The sequence below is a fragment of the Trachurus japonicus genome, chromosome 17, assembly GCF_045865225.1.
Source record: "Trachurus japonicus isolate A0001 chromosome 17, Traja_1.0".
Lineage (NCBI taxonomy): Eukaryota > Metazoa > Chordata > Actinopteri > Carangiformes > Carangidae > Trachurus > Trachurus japonicus.
Window position 1 is genome coordinate 34,770,906 of NC_140923.1, and position 18,342 is coordinate 34,789,247.

An 18,342-nucleotide genomic window follows, 5' to 3' on the forward strand; every position below is an offset into this window, starting at 1 on the left:
AAAGACAAAGCGCTCATCTCAGACCTGCAGACACATTTTTCAGCTGACCACGTGAACACATTCATTTTTAAAGAAGGTCCACAAATGATGTCAGGATTTTCTTTTACATCCATTAAACAGAGCTGGCTCGACTCCGACACAGACAGCTCACAGTGTAGGCGCAGTTGGAGACAAAAACTCTGATTGTGTCTCTCAAATTGAATTTCCAAAGTCAATAAAGCTCAAATAACAAATCTATGAAACAAACACACCTTGATATACATTGTAAAACCTTTTAATATGTTAAAAATACAATGCACATAGGCTATAGAATATGACTATAGTCATATTTACATTACCCACATATTACTATATTGAACTCAGGCTGCAGCTAAAGATGATTTTCATTACTGCTTTTATTAATTTATCAGTTAACCTATTTGCTGGATCTATGAAATGGTATAAAATTGTGAAATATGCCCCTCATGTTTCCAGAGCCTAACGCACCTTTACAAAAATCCAAACATACTTGATTTGCAATCAAGTAAAACAAAGAGAAGCTGGGAGTCAATGTCATGCTACAGTTTTGAGGAAACATTAGTTGTAAAATCATCCCCAAACTTAATTCTTGAGCTCACTTAGAGCTGACTCCATGAGCAGTGGAAAGTAATGCCATTGTTAATGTTAATGTTAATGTTACTGTCTGCCACATTTTTCTTCAGCTGATGTTAGCATGCTAACAAGCTGCAGATTCATTTGACTATTAGCCTACAGCTACATATCAAATTAGCAGCACAATTTCTGTCTACTAGCCTACTACCCTCATCATACAATTAATATTACAAGTGTTTTTAGTGAGCCTAAACCTAGCCAAAACAAATGTGGTCTAATGAATATAATTTCACCAATTCAGCCCCAAATTTTCAAACATCTCTTTGTAAAATGCAGCATAGTCAAACAGCACCGTGACACTGTTTCAACAAAAAAAGCTTAATGAAAGTAGGATTTTCTTCAAACCTGTTTTTATTAAACTGCATAAGTTAAGCTAATACCTGACACTGTTGTAATGATTAGCAGGCTGAACACATTACATCTCACTGGTATGTATTTTGTATTACCAGAGGTTACAATGCAAGAACTGAATAAACCAAACATAAAAATACAAAGAACACCGCATAAAGAAAACCGAGTTGAAACCTTGACTTGAAGGTCAAAGTTTTCTCTTTTTTTTGTTTAATTTCGACTATTTTCATGGATCTTTAATTTTTTGAAGATGCGGTGAATCCTTTATTTTTGTTGCTTTCTCCCCTCTAGCGCTCAGACAAATACATTTGCAAGTTTCATTAGGGGTAGTCTTTCCATACAATCACAAGTTGCTGATTTAAGTATGAAATGTAGCTTGAAATGCATATAGGCTGTAGGTTTTTTTTTTTGTAATCCTGTAAAACAATGATCATAGTAGCAACACTGCGGCTGAACAAGGAGGTGCCGTGGGAGCCAACAATGCATACTAACGAGCAGGATTTCTCGAGGGTATGCTGTTGGAACTTAATAAACACTTTTGAGAGTCATTTGTGCTTGGCATACAGAAATCCAAGAAATGGAAGAAAATGAGTTAATTGCATTTTGGCATTCGTGCACATGAATCCACAGGTTTATTTTTATTTATTTTTTTCATTTAGTGAAGCATTCAAGAGGATCCTCTATCATTGACTGAGAGATGGGATTTTTTGAGTTTTCTTTTCAATCCCTGCTTTTGTTTCGCCCCCCCCCCCCCCCCCCCCCCTCTTTGTACTGCTGCTTATTTGAGAAATAAATATGTGAATTGCTTCTGACTCAACAGCCCACATACATGCAGCAGTTATATTGACATCACACTTATCTGTGTTGCTGGCAACTGTAGATTGCATCTTTTCAGCCACAGACAGAGGCATTTAACAAACAATATCCAGCTTTGTTTCTCAGCTTCATTTGAAGACTTCAGTTTTTTACTTTGTTTTTTCTTTCTCTCTCTCTCTTTTTTGCTTCTTCTCTCCAGCTCTTATCAGATCACAGCAGCTACTCACCTGCAAGTGGGTTTAGTATCAGTATGATACCTTAGCCACATCCTCCTGTTACTGCAGCACAGCCACCAATTAAGCACCGCCAGGACTGAAACCTCCCTGCACGATAGCCCCATCCTACTCCTCGGCATCAGCTCCACAGGGAATAATCTTGCAACACCTACAGCCATCCAGGAGAGGTGACAGCATCGCTCAAAGTCTTTGACAGCTATGATTTGGGGAGGCCCTCTGCTACAGCTCAGACCAGGGATCAACTCACTGCTCGATGGCTAGACCTCACCATATGAAGAGCTGGGGGCCTTTCTGCTGAGGTAAGTCTCCCACTGCCTCTGCAGCACAGGCTCTGTTGAACCATGTTTTTTGTTCTGCACTTGTTTTGTCGAGTCAAGTGGCAGTCACGTCTGATTAAAAGTGAGTGGAACTGGTTTATGTAAATGAGGCGCTCACGCAACATTCCTGGAGACTACTTGTGTATCTGTCTGTATAGAGAAAATCAGGTGTTTAAAAAGGACGGGGTATTTATTAGTAGTGTCACGCCATTATTTTCTAAGCACAGTACCTCTCAGGTTATGGTGCTTTTATTGTGGTGTTTTCTCCTGCTGTGGTTCAGTTTTATGCTCTCTCCGACGCGGCATTGGTTGCACTTACACAGTTCATTTCTGGGAGCACTGGATTCGATATTGAAACATTTGTAAGGACACCTGGGTTCTCACCTTTTTCTAATGAATTATTCATTAGCACTTAATGGTCTCTGGTTTGCTCCCAAGATTGCTCAATAGGGATTTTATTTTATTTTATTTTTTATTTTTGCACAGTTGCGTTTGAAAGAGGCACATTTCAGTGAAACATCTACTCCGTCGTTGAAGTTCTAGATGAGAAAGGCAGGACTATAATGAAAGTAGGCGTGCTGCTAACAATGCTGTTTTAAATTGACTGCAGTTTGCTGCAGCAAGTCAGTCATGTCATTAAGCATTTGCCTCCACAGTCTAACTCAATCTTGTTTCTTTTTTTCTTCTCCTTTGCAGTATCCCTCACTGCATTGTAGCACATGGATTTCAAGACTTCAAATGAAGAGGTTGGTAGAATTCAATGATTGTAACAGTCTGACAGGGAATTGACTATGATTATAGAAACTGTTTGACATTTCCAAACGCTGGAAAGCAACATTAAGCACCACAGCACATCTGAAGGCGTGTGGCTACAGCAGTACTTAAGTCCATCATACACATGCATACTCCGTGGGTCCCCGTTTCCTTTTAATGCATGCATTGTCACACCTGTACAAATAACTGATTCACTCTGGCTGTTAACATTAGCAAGCCATGTTGAATAGCAATAGTATAATCATTCATTAACACTTCTAGCAATCTGCTTTCCCTCTGATTATTTCCCCTCTCGCTGTTTTTTGTTTCTTCTTTGATTTTACTTTAATTTTTAAAATGACATGTACAGCTTTACACATTCACCTAGGGTCCTCAATTAGCTTGGAGACATATTTAAGGCGGAGTTGGACTGAACCACATGTCGAGCCTCTAATTTTAATACATGCAGAGCTCAGTGGCACCCCTCCTCCGAATCCCTACTCAGATACATCAATCATCTTGCTCTGGGCTCTGACACTGAGTCACTGTCTTACTGTATGTCATAAAAAATAAAACATCCAAAGATAAGTTCAGTTGAAGCATGATCCCAACAGGTACTGGCCCAGTCTAGTAAAACTTATAGTAAGAAACAACGAGTCTGCTGTCTGTCTAGATATAGGGTGAGATGTTAAATAGTAGTCTTGCTGTGCAAGTCCACACACGCTGGCTAAGGTTTGTTTGTGAGCACAACAGCAAAACTGATCAAAACACAACAGTAATCTGGTCATACTGCAAAACCTACTTCACATTTCAAGCATCTCAAAATGATTTAATATTGTGTAATACTCATTCTAGAGGAGCGGCTGTTGTGATACAGGGAATTTAGTGTCACATTTATTCAACCTGTCATAACTTACTTATAATTCTTCAACATTCATTTCAAAATTGCATTAAAAACAAACAAACTACTTTCAGGCTTGGTCTTCCCCCATATTGTGGTTTGGTGAAGTCCATTGTTACTCTGTAAAAGGTCATGTGCACCCTATCAGGTTGGAGGTGATGATTGGGATGATAATGGACGTGTTCGGGGGGAGAGAGATAAGGCTAATTACACACAATGGAAACACAACAACAGGTCCAACAACGCTCGACCACGTGAGACACTGTCTGACCCGTCTTCGCACAGTTATGGCACTACTGCCCTCATTTTGCTCAGCTAATGACTCTCGCACACACATTACTTCAAATAATGTGAATTAATGCCCCCCTCTCCCCTCGTGTCATTCCTCACGCTGCAGCTGCAAGCGAAGGCTCATTTCTTCACATTCCTCATTACAGGGGTATGCTTCATAAACTGACTTTGATTCAAGTTTGACCCGCGGTTGAGATCTCTCTCTGCGCGAACAGCAGCCGCGCAGCCGGCTGTCTGCTTAACTGATGATCGGCGTGTCCCAGGTGACAAGGATGCTGACAGTGGTGGCTTCTTCTTTTTTATTCTTTATTAGCAGTCTTGTCAGGTGAAGGTGCTTCTTTTTATTTAGACCTTTTTAAGTCAAGGACAGGACAGGCATTGCAATTAAGCGGGTAGGGGGGGTTTGGGAGGGAGGAGGATATGCAGAATGCAAATTTATGCGGATTAGCATGTTTTAAATGGATCATTGGAAACACACACAGTCTTCACACTTGCTTGTATAAAAGCAGGGAAATTCAAATGTAGAGGGCGAGCATGATTCTAACCACTTAATTTCACAGCTTCTTAATTTGTCATCATCATCATCATCATCATCATCAGCCTTACACATGGAATAAGTAGCCTAGGTTCTTTTCTCTCTCAGAGTGCACGCAGGGGAACAAAGTGTTGACTCACAAAAGCTGCCTCTCACACACCCTTCTCATTATTTAATAACACAAACAGTTTTCATATGTTTTTTTCCTTTTTTCTTGTCTAAATATGTGTTTATTACTAATAGTGTTGATTATTGTTATTTGTTCCAACATTAGACATAACAAGCAAAGTAATAAAAAAAGAAAATAACAGACACCACCAAAACTGTACTCTAATTTCCATGTTCATCCTGCAGCGAGCGCTCTCAATGACATTTCATTTCATGGCCAGTTAATTTAGTCACGGTGAGATGATGAATGAATTTATCTCTCTGACTGTTCGCAGACAAAGACTGGGATTTATTTGATGCAAGAAGGTAATGAGGAGCCGTTTAATATTCGACTACACTTGGCCAAAGATATTCTGACCATTCAAGAACAAGATGTCATCTGTGTGACAGGAGAGCCCTTTTATTCAAGTGTAAGTAACACCTCTTGCAATTACTGAATGCTGCTTCACCTTCATACAGTAGCATGCACTGTGCACAGCAAAGGTTACAGCACAGCGATGCAGAGAACACCGTGAATGTCAGCTAATGAAAAATCTGCATCAGTTAATCTATTGCTCATAAATCAAATGTGGCTATTAAATAGTGATTCACCCGCGGGATCATGATGTATAGTCTTTTACATTTTACATTCCAAAGAAGGAGTTCAGTTCCCAGCACAAAATGCGTTGAAAATACATTTCAATCACAGTCCTTTGACAGCCTCGCAATATGTCACAACGTCTTTACAGCAGATTGACAGGCTGCCACAATCCATCCAAAAAACATGTGAAATCGCAAACACCCGAGGCAAATTCAACATCAAAATCTATTAAGAAACATTCCCACAATAAGACAATGTTACACAAATCCATAGAATACAACATAGAAAAAAGAGACAATATTATATTAAGATAGAATAAAAAGGTGATGGGACAACAACCAGCCCCAATCTTATTTCCAGACTTTGACATCGCAGTGAGATGTGAGATGTGAGATGTGGATTGGCCTGATCCTCCCTCCTCCTGTCTCAGTTTCACTTTCACCTCCAGCTTTTTTCAATTCCAATTTCTCTCTAACATCCTATGGATTTGGACAGACTGTGTCAGGTTTTACGGTTGTTTCCTCCCCAACTACTGACACTTTAATTGTCTCTTGTGTTCTTACAGTAACTCAACACTTCTCTGATTGGTTGTTGCAGCCTGTGGCTCTCAAACAAGAAGATGTTGTTCCGCATCATGAATTTGATGCCTGCGAACGTCGATAATGTTGCATTTTCTGTACATTTAGTGCTGAGACTGTGTGAGAATCCAACATGTTCTTTGGCAGGATTTCATTTTTGTGTTTGTTAGTTTCAACCCATTGTCTCACACAGCTTTTCTTGGATGGGTTTAAATATTGTTAGTGGCAATGCTCAGTTGCAATGAAGAATTTGATGACATTTAAACATACTCTATAAAGAGATGTGCGCAATATTACATTTTCAACATCAGTAATTGGCAAGGTTTTGACATCAAAGTGATGGGCTCAACTGTGAAACAACTACATGTTGATCATAATTATTAATTTCTACAACCAGCATATGAAGAATGGCAACATATTAAGATTATATCATCATATGTTTCCGCTGAGCATCTAAAGATACTGTTAAATATTGACTGCTTCCTATTGAAAAAATAAGCTGTTGCACAGTGATTCCTTTAAATGTGCTGCACTCCACAGAAACAAATAAGCATAGTATGTTGCATCATTTAATCAGCAGTGTTGTTTTGTGATAAATAAATTCTAGTTTAGAGACAAACAGTTGCCCCCATTTGTTCTGTTGTGTGAGCTCCCACAGGTTCATCAGCCTGAGCTCATTTGTTGGCTGTAACTGAATCTCTTCCAGGAGAGGACTGTAACGATCAGGAGGCAGACGATTGGAGGGTTTGGCCTGAGCATCAAGGTAATTTAGATCCTGGTTGATTAGACCACTCCTCCTGAGCTCTTTAAATTAAGCCTGAACAAGTGTTATTGATCATTTTCTTGTAAAACGGCAACAGTAACGTTAGCAGAGGGTCCCACTGAAAATTGAGTTGATCTTGAGTGTCTTTGCCTAATTTTGTGCTTGTGATACCTTTGTAATTCAATTTGATGTAATTTGTCTCCTTAGGGTGGCGCAGAGCATAAAATCCCTGTTGTTATATCAAAAATATCAAAAGAGCAAAAAGGTATATTATTATTCTGGAAAACATTGCACAGCTACTGCCATTTGTTATATGCTAGTTTTTTTTGTTTTTTTTTACCAAAGTGATTTTCCTGTTTCCAGCTGAACTCTCTGGGCTGCTTTTCATCGGAGACGGCATCCTTCAGGTAAAAATACCAGAATTCACATTAAAGCCTGTCTACACAACTCGTTCTATACACTGCGCAAAGTAACATGGACTGATTCTTCAATAATTCATGTGCCACATTCACAAAACTGTGTTCGAAGATTATACATCCCCATAGCTAAATGTCACATCCCAAATCTTCCATTTGTTATATGAATGTCACCAAAAAAAAAAAAAAAGAAACGAAAAGAAAAAGAAAATCTCCCACATCTCATCTCAGTCAGCTCGTACGATGCAGAAGCAACAGGCCAGCCAAAGATATTCAGCATTCATGGCAACCATGGACATGACTCTCTTGTTTACAGTTTTCAGCGCAGATGCCATAACAGTTATTGTGCTTGCTTCATTAATCATTTTGAAGACAGAGCTACAGTGATGTGGTGCCAGCCGTATTATTTAGGGTAACCCTGTTACTGTTGTTTCTAGATAAATGGAATAAACGTAAGAAGCTATCGCCACGAGGAAGTGGTAAGCTGTCAGCTCATATCTCACATTCTCTTACACAGCAACAGCTCTTTCAGCAGCTTATCTTGTCTCACTTTATGATTTGTATCTTTTTGACATGTAAAGCCCAAAAAAATTTTTTTTCTGTTTCATCCCTTCGTAAATGTGACTGTAAAAAATGTGTGTGAGGAGCATAAAACTTCCAGTCTGTTTAAATCCCTTATCTTGGATTTCCATTCTTAGCTAGACATTGGCACACCATGTTTCATCACAGCAAGCCATCAGCAGAGACGCCTCACAGTTTACAGCTTCCTGCAGTAAAAATATTCTCTTGTTTTTACCTTCCAGGTCCAGGTTTTGAGAAACGCTGGTGAAGAAGTGACTCTTACCGTCTCTTTCTTAAAGAAGACTCCGGCCTTTTTGAAACTGCCCCTGTGTGAGGACTGCACATGTAAGAGTCCTCACACACACACGCACTCTCTCTCTCTCTCTCTCTCTCTCTCTCTCTCTCTCTCTCTCTCTCTCTTTAATTAAAGTATATAATCACCTTTACTGCTGTGCAGAATAATCAACCAAGAGTATTTATAGCTGGTATTATTTTCTGTCTGGGCCTGGTTGTCCTGGTGACAATAAACCAGAGCCTGAAAATCCAAGTATAAAAAAACATAAATTCAGCTCCTCTCTTTTTGACTTGCTTGTCTTGACAAGCACTACTGTAAATAAACATGCTACTTTACCATAGAGATGATAGGACACATCTTGAGCTCCACAAAAGATGCTAAAGACTAAACAGAGAGAATTGACATCGCTCATTGTGGTGCAATTGATTGCTCTCACATAGGAAAGCTTCAGCCCGTCATCAGACATGAAAGCTTTTATGAAAATCCTTTCATATGCGTATGTAGGCCAGGTTGACTGGCCAATCAACCAGTCAACTGAATAGAAGCTGGCTGAGAGAACAAAGTAATCCATTTTTGTTGAGAGCTCTGATTCACTGGGGTTGGAAACCTTGAAATAGATAGAGGTGTCGCACTGAGTTTCAAGTGTGGTGATGATTTTCTTTTGTGTACTCCTGTTGCACTTTCAGGCATTCCCAGTGACCAGAGTAGTGGGACGTCCTCCCCTCTGTGCGACAGCGGGCTGCACTTGAACTATCATCCTAATAACACGGTACTTTTTCGTTATTATCCTCGTGTGATTGACTGATTCTATAACTGACCCTTTGTAGTCGTGCAGCGGCCAGAAAGTTGTTTCCATGCAGCTGTCACTGCCGGCTGATAACCGGGATGCTCTATCTTTATCCTTTGAGGAGGGTGATTCAGCTTCTCTGCGCCGTTATAGGCCGGTGTCTGTGCACCTGCAGCAACAGCAGCAGTAGCAGCAGGACTCCAGCTCTTGACATGTCAATTGTTTGAAATGCGCAAGGTGGGAAACGACAAGCAGCTCCTAAATTGTGTTTCACACTTCATGCAGGACACGCTGTCCTGTTCGTCCTGGCCCACGTCCCCGGGGCTTCGCTGGGAGAAGAGATGGGTGGATCTGCGCCTTATTCCGCTGCTACACTCACGCCTGTCACAGTATATCCCGGGCTCTGACGTCTGCAGGTGAGCAGCGGGGACTTCATCTCGAAGGGTCGTGGGATCTGTTCTCACTCGCAGAGCTGGTGTCATCTTCTTACATTTGAAGTGCTCGGGTGTTTACTAATGGAGCAGAAAATATGTTTCTGCAACACATTAAGTCATCTGCTGTAAACTTTACTCACACCATGTCTGTGCCTCTGCCATGCTGCAGAACAGAACTATTGAACAGTGGATGAATGATGTAATAAGCCATTAAGCTATCAATAAATACATTTCCATTTTTCTACACTGTGGATGATTCCAACAGCAATCTTTTGGATTGATTCTTAATGAAGCACCCTCGTGGTTTGGCATGTTTTAGCATATTAGCTGAAAAATGCATACGTTTTTAGATCGATCATCCTTATTGCAGGATTTTTTAAAATCTTATTTTACAGAAGAATAAAGATTAATTTGTCCGACTTGACCGAGTTGTGAGTGTGCTCCCAAAAATCTGTTGATACATTTGAAGGAATATTCATTATTTATTTATTTTCCTCAAATGAAAAAGATAGATCCCTCTTTCATCTGTGCATAGTGCCAATGCTAGCAGCCAGTTAGCTTGCTTAGCTTAGCACAAAGATTAGAAACAGTCAGCCTGGCTCTGTCAAGAATACACCAACCTGCACATCTGAAACTCACTAATTCACAGCTATGTGATAAATTAATGAAAAATGCATTAATATTTGCACTCAAACGCAGTGCAGTGCTGAGATGTTGCAGAGATGTGGATATCAAATGTCAGATTTAATTCCTCACAAAAAGAGAATTATCCAATACTCTTTTTAATTTTCAATTATCGTCTATAATACATTTTTTTGTTATATTTAAATGGCAGGTTGTGTGTCTGATAAATAAATTCATAAATACTTGCACAAAAATGTGGTACGGTGCTGATATGCTGCAGAATTTGGGATGAACTGTAAACTGAAATCTCAAATATGCATATTTTTTTATTCTTTCAGGAAAAATGCTTTCCAGGTCATAGCTGTGGACGGAGTTTGCAGCGGGGTTATACAGTTTCCTGCAGCTGAAGACTGTCTGGACTGGCTTCAGGCAATAGCAGGCAACATTTCCAGTCTCACCAAGCACAATGTGAGTAAGAGGCAATAATGCTTGTTGGGGCTGCAGCCTCACTCAGTCACCCATGTAAACCAATAAGACGTTGGGTTAGGTGTTAATGCAACAGACTTTCAATTTGTGGATTGTCTAACAGTCTCTTTGCAAATGTCATGGCATTAAATAGACACACACTAATGCCTTTTCAGCCCGAGGTCACAATAACAGAAAGCGCACTGTACTACACTTACAGTACTCCCCCCAGCTATACCCGTGCACTTGTGTAATCTATAATGCATCATAATATATTATAAAATAATGATAGCAGGAGGCAGCAAGAAATAAAGAAATAATGAAGCTGTATTCTTTGTCTTATTGAGAACATATTTTTCCAGCTCCATCGCAGCTGATGTGGAAATAAAAAGAAAGGAAGTGTGTCTCTGTTTCCAGACGGGCGGTGATGCTCAGCAGGGGGGGTCAAATACAAATGCTGCTAACAAGCTTCATCATGTGTGGCAGCTCATACAGAAGCTGACAAAAAAAAATGTCTAATTTTGACAACATGCAGTAAACTATAATTTCATATTTCTAGAGAGCGCCAGTCGAGCCGTCGTCAAGGAAAATGTAACTAGACACTAGCGCCGAGTCCCCACATGACATGAACACAACATGGAGGGAGCGGCAGTGAAAAATAGGGATTTGTAATTATCCTGTGTCCACTGGCGTAGATGTGTGTGTGTGTGTGTGTGTGTTTGAGCGATGGCCCGTGTGTGCGAGGGGCTCTGGAGAATAATGGAACCCTGGTTAATTGGAGTGGACGAAGTGAGGGACGTACTTAACATAACACCGATGACTCACTGCCAGCGAGGCCTCAACAATACAGAGTGTATTTCTCACTCTGGCCTTGGCATTCACTGAGGTGTGCGAGTGAGCTTGTAATGTGGCTACATGTAGGATGTACAGATCTGCTGAGAGAACAAACAGTTAAATATAAATATACGTGTGCATGTTTCTGACATTAATTATTAGTAAGTGTTGACATTGGTCAATTTTTAATGGGAACAGCTGTTATTTTTAAAGAGAGTAATGGTTATTATCACCTGAATGTAATGCTTTAATGTTCAAAGGCAGCTCCAAATAGACTTCTAAGGAATGAACAGAAAAAAGTAAAAGAAACGGCAAAAGAGCTGCTTTACTTGAATCCTAAAACAAAAAGTAAAGTCTTCCTATGAAACCTCTTAACTCACATTCCTGAGGAAAAGATAACAGGATACATTATACACACAGACGGACAACTGATAGGGGCTAGGCAAGACACCTTACCCACCTTGCCTTGTGTGAATGCGTATGAATGATCATGGTGGTGGTCGGAGGGGCCGTTCGGTGCACATTCCGTTAGTTTGCCCCAGGGCAGCTGTGGCTACACACGTAGTGTTCAAAGCAACAGTGACTATAATACATGTAAGTTGTATATTGCCTTTTAACATGTACACAAGTGTATAGTGACTCTACAGAGTTATTTACAGTTATATTCTAATGGCCTAAATTGAAGTTTTTAAACCTTATATTTTTACATCCTATTTACTTAATTTGAAGTTTTTCAGTTATGCACCCAACCCATTTTTATTTCTGCATTGTTCTGTGCATATTTACTGTGCATATGTTTTTGTTTTTCTTCCGAACCAGCAATTGACCTTTAGAGGCAAATAAAGTGATTGGCTGATTGATTGATTATGTTGCAGATGAGTCCATGAAAGGCCTTAAAAAGACAATGAAGTGAAAAAATAGAGATCTATTTGGAGGTTTTATGTTTATATCAAATTTTTACCTTTTGTTTTAAAGGTCAGATAAATATTCATAGATGGACCTTTTTTTAAATTAGTTTAATGGGACCAACTTATTAAACAGGACACATTGCAAATGAGATGCAAAGCAGTGGACAAATATAGCACCAACATCTGAAAATATTTTGAAATGAAGGACCCAGGAAAGAGCAGGGTCAACCTTTTGCTTGCAGAAACGTGTCAGTCTCTCGTGGTTTGCTGTCAGACACTTGAACCGAACCGTTTGTAGTCAAACATTGCTCCATTCGTCATGAAAAAGTGCCTCCAGTAGTCTGAGCAGTGATGGAGGAGGGGATCCGCTCGGCTCTCTGCGCTCCACAAACCCCCCATAAAGGTTCAGTGATGTTCAGGTCTGGTGAGTGGGGACGCCATCCTGATGTTCATGAAACTACCTTTGAATTTGTTTAGCGATGCATTCGAAGGCATTATGTGAACATTATGAAGCGTGTGTTTGCTCCATTGGTCCTAATGGCTCCCACTAGTCGGCTACACAGCAGAGCAGCAGAAAAAGTGAGCTGAAGGTTTCTTTTGGTTTTTCTCCAAATGTGACTGTGCATCAGATCAGAGCTAAGAAACCCCATTGAAGTTTGACTCATAGCTCATGACTCATGTCTTTCTTGTTTAAACATAATGCTTCCTCTGACAGGTTAGGTTATGTGTCTCTGTGCCTTGGCTGTGAATACAAGTTGTGTCTGAATTGCAGCTCAGATTTAAGTTTCTAACAAAGGTCAGGCTGAAGAGCTTCTGCTCAGACTGTGCTGATTCACTTCTGTGGTAATTTTCCAGTGCTGTTTCTCAGTGGCCTTTAGCAGCTTCACTGTTAAATGTCTGTCTACACCCCACTGACCTGTGATCTCTGCTCATCTTTGTTCGGTTATATTTGGCATGCACCATAATTATTTTTCAAACAACTCACCTCCACATTTTAAATAATTTAACATTTTCTAAATTGGTGCTCTTTCCATTAGTGTTTCATGACTCATTTGGCCTTTCTGGTCCGTGGTTAGTTGTTATATTAGTTGTCTTCTCAGATGCTGGGTGGAAGTAAAGTTTGAACAAATAGTCTTACTTTAGGAACTTAAACTTTCCTAAAGTAAAATACTTGTATGAAAGATCCTGCCAGAATAAGAATGCTTTTGATAAACCCACTATATTATTTACTTTCTGGATTAGTTAACAAGAACAGTGCACATTAATAAACATTGCTTTAAATGGGGCGGTGCGTGGCGCAGTGGGTAGAGAGCGGCCGCCCCATGTAGAGGCCACAGTCCTCACCGCAGGCGGCCCCGGTTCGAATCCCGCATCGGGCAGCCCTTTCCTGCATGTCATTCCCCCTCTCTCTGCCTCCCCCTTTCCTGTCTATCTCTACTGTGGACTATCGAATAAAGGCAAAAAGCCAAAAAATATACTTAACAAAAAAAAATTGCTTTAAATGCGCCAGAATTAAGCAGAACTCAATTTTTCATCTGTGTTGAGAACAGAGGATTAAAATTGGAAAAGGTAGTGAAGAACTGTGGAGAATAAAATAGAATAGTAATGTTAGTAAAGGCATTATACAAGACATCAATCTGCTACATTGTCAGGTATTAATTAAAAGTTGTAAATGTCAATGCTTGTTTGAAATGACACAGCTACTGGAGAAAACAACCAGCAGCTGTACAGTGATTATCTGACAATGATATTCTCGCTGAAATAATCGAGACAATTCTCCAGTTTCAGTTTCTAAAACTCTTTTGATTATGTTTCTCCAAAGTGCTTTGTGGCTTTTATGTGCTCCTGAGATGTTTGTATTCTAAGTAAAGACTGCATGTTATAAACTCGCCTCATCTTGAATGTTAATCTGCAATAAACCTAGTAAAAGCGGTAACAGTACTGTATCTATCCTCAATCTTAATGCCGGTTCTTAATGCTCTGGCAAAATACAGATAGATAAAATTGCAAAGTAGAAATGAAAACAAAACATACAGGAAGGTGTATCTATCATAATGTAACAATATTAATATTCTCCTCAAATGTCCATTTCAACTCAAGGATGAATTGCTCAGATTTTAGTGAACAGAGGTCAAAGGTCAAGGTCACTGTGACACTGCATCCTTGGGAATCCAATATATCAGAAACACTCAGTGGGGATTTCATTACATTTGGCAATAACATTCACTTGGACCCAAGAATGAGGTGATTAGAATTTGGTCCAGGTTTTTGGCCATATCTCACAAATTCATGAGCGTATTATGACCCAATTTAACAAAAAATGTTTAATAGGATAATATTATGAAGTGATACATTTTTATATCCAAATGGTCAGAGATCAACTTTGCTGTGACATCATAATGCTCCACAAAAACACCTCTGGATGTTATTCAGCACTGGAAGTCAGGAGGGAGATTGTGACCAATTTTCTGCAACTTGGCTGCAGCACACAGCTCTGAGTTGGTAGTTCAAGACGAAGTCTGTCTTAGATGAATTGTCAGTCACCTATATCAGCAGAAACATGTTGGGAAAAATATACACTTCTGTCAAATGTGGATTCTAAAAAAATCCCTTATTTTTGTTACTATCTCCCTGCAGCTCAACACTATATGTGTGGAAACATGAAGAAGGAAGGTTTTCATTAAAAAGACCACAACTTTAGCTTCTTTGGTAACTTTTGATTTGACTAGCTCTGACCCTTGAAGCCTCATACAGGCTTTAGATCTTCACCTGTGCTGCTCTGGCCTCCAGGTTGTGGAACATCTTTCCTCTGGAGGTCAGGTGGCAAATTATTTGTTTGAAGCACACTGTAACCCTAGTTTTGAAAAGCGCTATATAAATAAAACCTTACTAATGAAGGGATATTTTAATAGCCACTATAAACAGAAAGAAGTCTCCATATAAACAGAGATACGCTGCTTGTTTCTATCCTTAGGGCCATACCATTTATGGTGCCGTATTTAAATGGAGTGAAAAGAGCATGAAATGCCATAGATTGGAGATATAAAGTCTCCCAGAGTCAAAACACAGTGATTCAGTAGGTGGTTCTCAAGTACTTCTCACCTATAGACTCAGTCAAAGTTTCCCACTGTGTGTTATGAAATAGACTGAGAGATGTGTGAGTGAACCCCTCAGCCTGATTTATGTGTGGGGTGGTTTAGACCTGCAGTCGCTGTGACTGGCCTCAACAAACCCTCAGCTGAGTGTGAACAAAACCACCATCAGTGCTGCCGCTGTATATCCGAGCCCAGCTCACATCTTGACAGTTATCTGGCTGTTTCCCCCTCACTTCCTCCGCTGCAAAAGGAAACATCCTGTTTTCTCCCTTGACACGAACTTCAGTAACTTTTCACAATGAGCAGCTGCGACTTGTTCCTCTGCCTCTAAAAGGAGGACAGGATCAGGCCTGGATGGCTTAATTTGGTGCTCGTCTCCTAAGAAAGAGTTACATTGATGGTATAGCATGGATTAGGAGCGAGTGATACCTGTGATCTGAGGAGAATGTTTTAATTTAAAGCCTGACTGCTCTCTCAGTAGTTTCCCTGCTTTTATTACCACAGAGAGAATGGATTTTTTTTTTTTTTTTTTTTTTAGGAAGAGCCTCTGGTCCTTGTGGAAATGACTCTATCTCATTTTGTAATTTGCATGCCTTGAATAAATGAAGTTTCTCTAACAACATTCCTTCAGTGCTATGGCTAATATGTTAGCATGGATGCTAGTTTATTTCTTCCTAGACTCTGATTGTGAGTCCCTGAAGGGTCCTCCAGATGTTAAAAATTCTGCCGGTAATTGGTTTCCTGCTTGTTATCATGGAGATGTTTTGATGATTTACTTGATGTTTTGTTACATTTAACAGGTGAAGAAGATTAACCGAAATTTTCCAGTAAACCAGCAGGTAAGACATTTTCTGCATGCAGCAGCTGGACTCCTGCTCTTTGTTTTGATTTTTGTTGATTTTGATTAGTTAATTTGTGCATTTTACATTTAATGTAACAATCAGAAGTAAATCTAACCCGGCCAGTCAGTCAGTCAGAGAAAGGACACAGGCTCCATCTTGCCAACTATTGCAACACAGACAGAGTGTTTGCATCATTAAAGACCATCCACTGAGAGATGATCAGAAAACAACTTTAGTGTCTTCAGTCAGTTAGGGCTCGTTGTCATCTTTCAGTTCAAACATGGGAAGCAGATGCGACGGTGGGATACTTTCTGTCTTACTTATTTATTCTGGTTTCTGCTTCACGAAAATGTGTGAATTCACTTGACAATTCATTTAAGAAATTTAACTGCATGAGATGTGACGACTTGTCCCAAATCTTTCACTCGCTTGTTTTGCAAATCCATCAAATAAAAAAATAAAAACAGAAAAAACAAGCAAACATTTTACTTGGGCTGCAATCTCCCTGACTTTAATGAGTAGCGATGGTGTGAAACACTATGTCTTAAATCATGCCTCAGAACATCTGTAGCAGAGGCTTTGCTTTCTGTCTCTTCGTCTCCCTGTTGGTCTAACCTCTTTTTTTTTCTCTTGGAAACTTTATACCTTTTGCTTTTGTGTGAGAGACGGTGATATGACGTCATGTACACACACTGTTACATGCTTATGGCTTCTCCACCTTCAGTGAACCTCCCACAACTCACATTTAATACATAAATAAATTGCTTATAACTCTGTGACCTTGCTCTGAGCACATAAAGAACATTATAAGTGTCGACACACTGCTGTCCAAACACGAGTCTTTGTTAACGCTGCAGCTGTAATCTTATTTAATGTTATGTCATAACACACATGAACAGACATCATTGCATCATTAACAGTTTATTACACAGCGGAGGGTCTAAAACACTTTGGATATATTTAGACCACACTAAGACATATTGAGATTAAAGGTTAATCTCTATTTTAAACAGTTTAAACAGTCCAAGAGCTTTCAGATTAATGTAATGACCTTGAGTTTTCTTAGCTCTCACAGAAAGTAAAAAAAAAAAGTGTTTTATAAATAAATAGGCCTACTTCAGAAAAATACAGATACAAATATATACTGTTATTTGTGCATCAGTTAAAGATTAACACTTACACAATACAATACTAATGACACCATTCTTGTCAACCATCAGAGATTCTGCTTACTTTTTAATTTGTGGCAGCCATATCTTAAAAACCAATGAACAGAACTCCATCATTGGATCTTCACAAGATTTTTGTGCAATAAAGAACCTCGATTCATCAAGTTTAGCTGGTTACCTTTAACTAGGTATCTTAAATGAATTTGATAAATGGTTAGATCAGCAATGATCCAGAAAGTAAAAGTTGAAAAAGAAAACAACAGATAATAGACTGGACCCCACTGAAAAAATGGGCTAAATTAGCAAATCAAGCCTTTAAACTACTTATCAATTGATTTGACATCGAATTTGAAATGTTACGTCACAATATAAAACAAGCACAATAAAAGAATTTATCAATTTTACTCACCACCTCTTGATAGGCTACCTCTTGTTAAATTCCTCGACTCCTGTTGTCCATGTCTGTTTTGTTTTATCTTCTGACAGATTATATACATGGGCTGGGTGGATGAGAAGGAGCAGGACTCTGTTCAGGACCGAATGTATTCACCAAAGTTCCTCGCTTTGAGGGGTTCCTCACTCTTCAAGTTTTCAGCACCTCCTGTAAGTTTTGACTCCGAGTTTATTTGTCTTAAACCAGCCACTTCAACCCACCAAACTTCTGTGTTTAAATTAATGTTGCTCAACTCCACGGGAGGTTTTTCATTTGATGTTAATGTATTGTTGAGGGAGAAAATGCTTCCCTGCTGGAAAAAAAGGGAAGCAGTTCAGTCATAATCATTTGTGTTGCATTGATCTTTCTGTTGATTGATGATGATCATTAAATCTGTTTACATTCTGCCAGCCACTTAAGTGATTATGACAAGAGGGATAAGCTGTCGATGGTACTGGAGATGGGAAAAGATTGATAGATAACTGAAAATTGCCTGCTCAACTTGACTGCGCTGATATAAATGGAATATGCTAATGTGA

The 18,342-nt window shown here is 39.4% G+C and overlaps 1 protein-coding gene across 1 annotated transcript in view; it reads left to right on the forward strand.

The window, feature by feature from the left end:
• sntg1 (syntrophin, gamma 1) overlaps positions 1-18,342 on the forward strand; it is a 33,151-nt gene that overhangs the window by 7,577 nt on the left and 7,232 nt on the right. The window contains exons 2-14 of the mRNA XM_085805595.1: positions 2,018-2,353; positions 3,068-3,117; positions 5,295-5,429; positions 6,884-6,940; positions 7,148-7,205; positions 7,304-7,347; positions 7,794-7,835; positions 8,160-8,262; positions 8,899-8,981; positions 9,285-9,415; positions 10,396-10,525; positions 16,160-16,198; positions 17,857-17,973. Of these exons, the coding sequence (XP_085661721.1) occupies positions 3,091-3,117; positions 5,295-5,429; positions 6,884-6,940; positions 7,148-7,205; positions 7,304-7,347; positions 7,794-7,835; positions 8,160-8,262; positions 8,899-8,981; positions 9,285-9,415; positions 10,396-10,525; positions 16,160-16,198; positions 17,857-17,973 (966 nt within the window). The 5' untranslated portion in view covers positions 2,018-2,353; positions 3,068-3,090. The remainder of the gene's footprint in view (positions 1-2,017; positions 2,354-3,067; positions 3,118-5,294; positions 5,430-6,883; positions 6,941-7,147; positions 7,206-7,303; positions 7,348-7,793; positions 7,836-8,159; positions 8,263-8,898; positions 8,982-9,284; positions 9,416-10,395; positions 10,526-16,159; positions 16,199-17,856; positions 17,974-18,342) is intronic.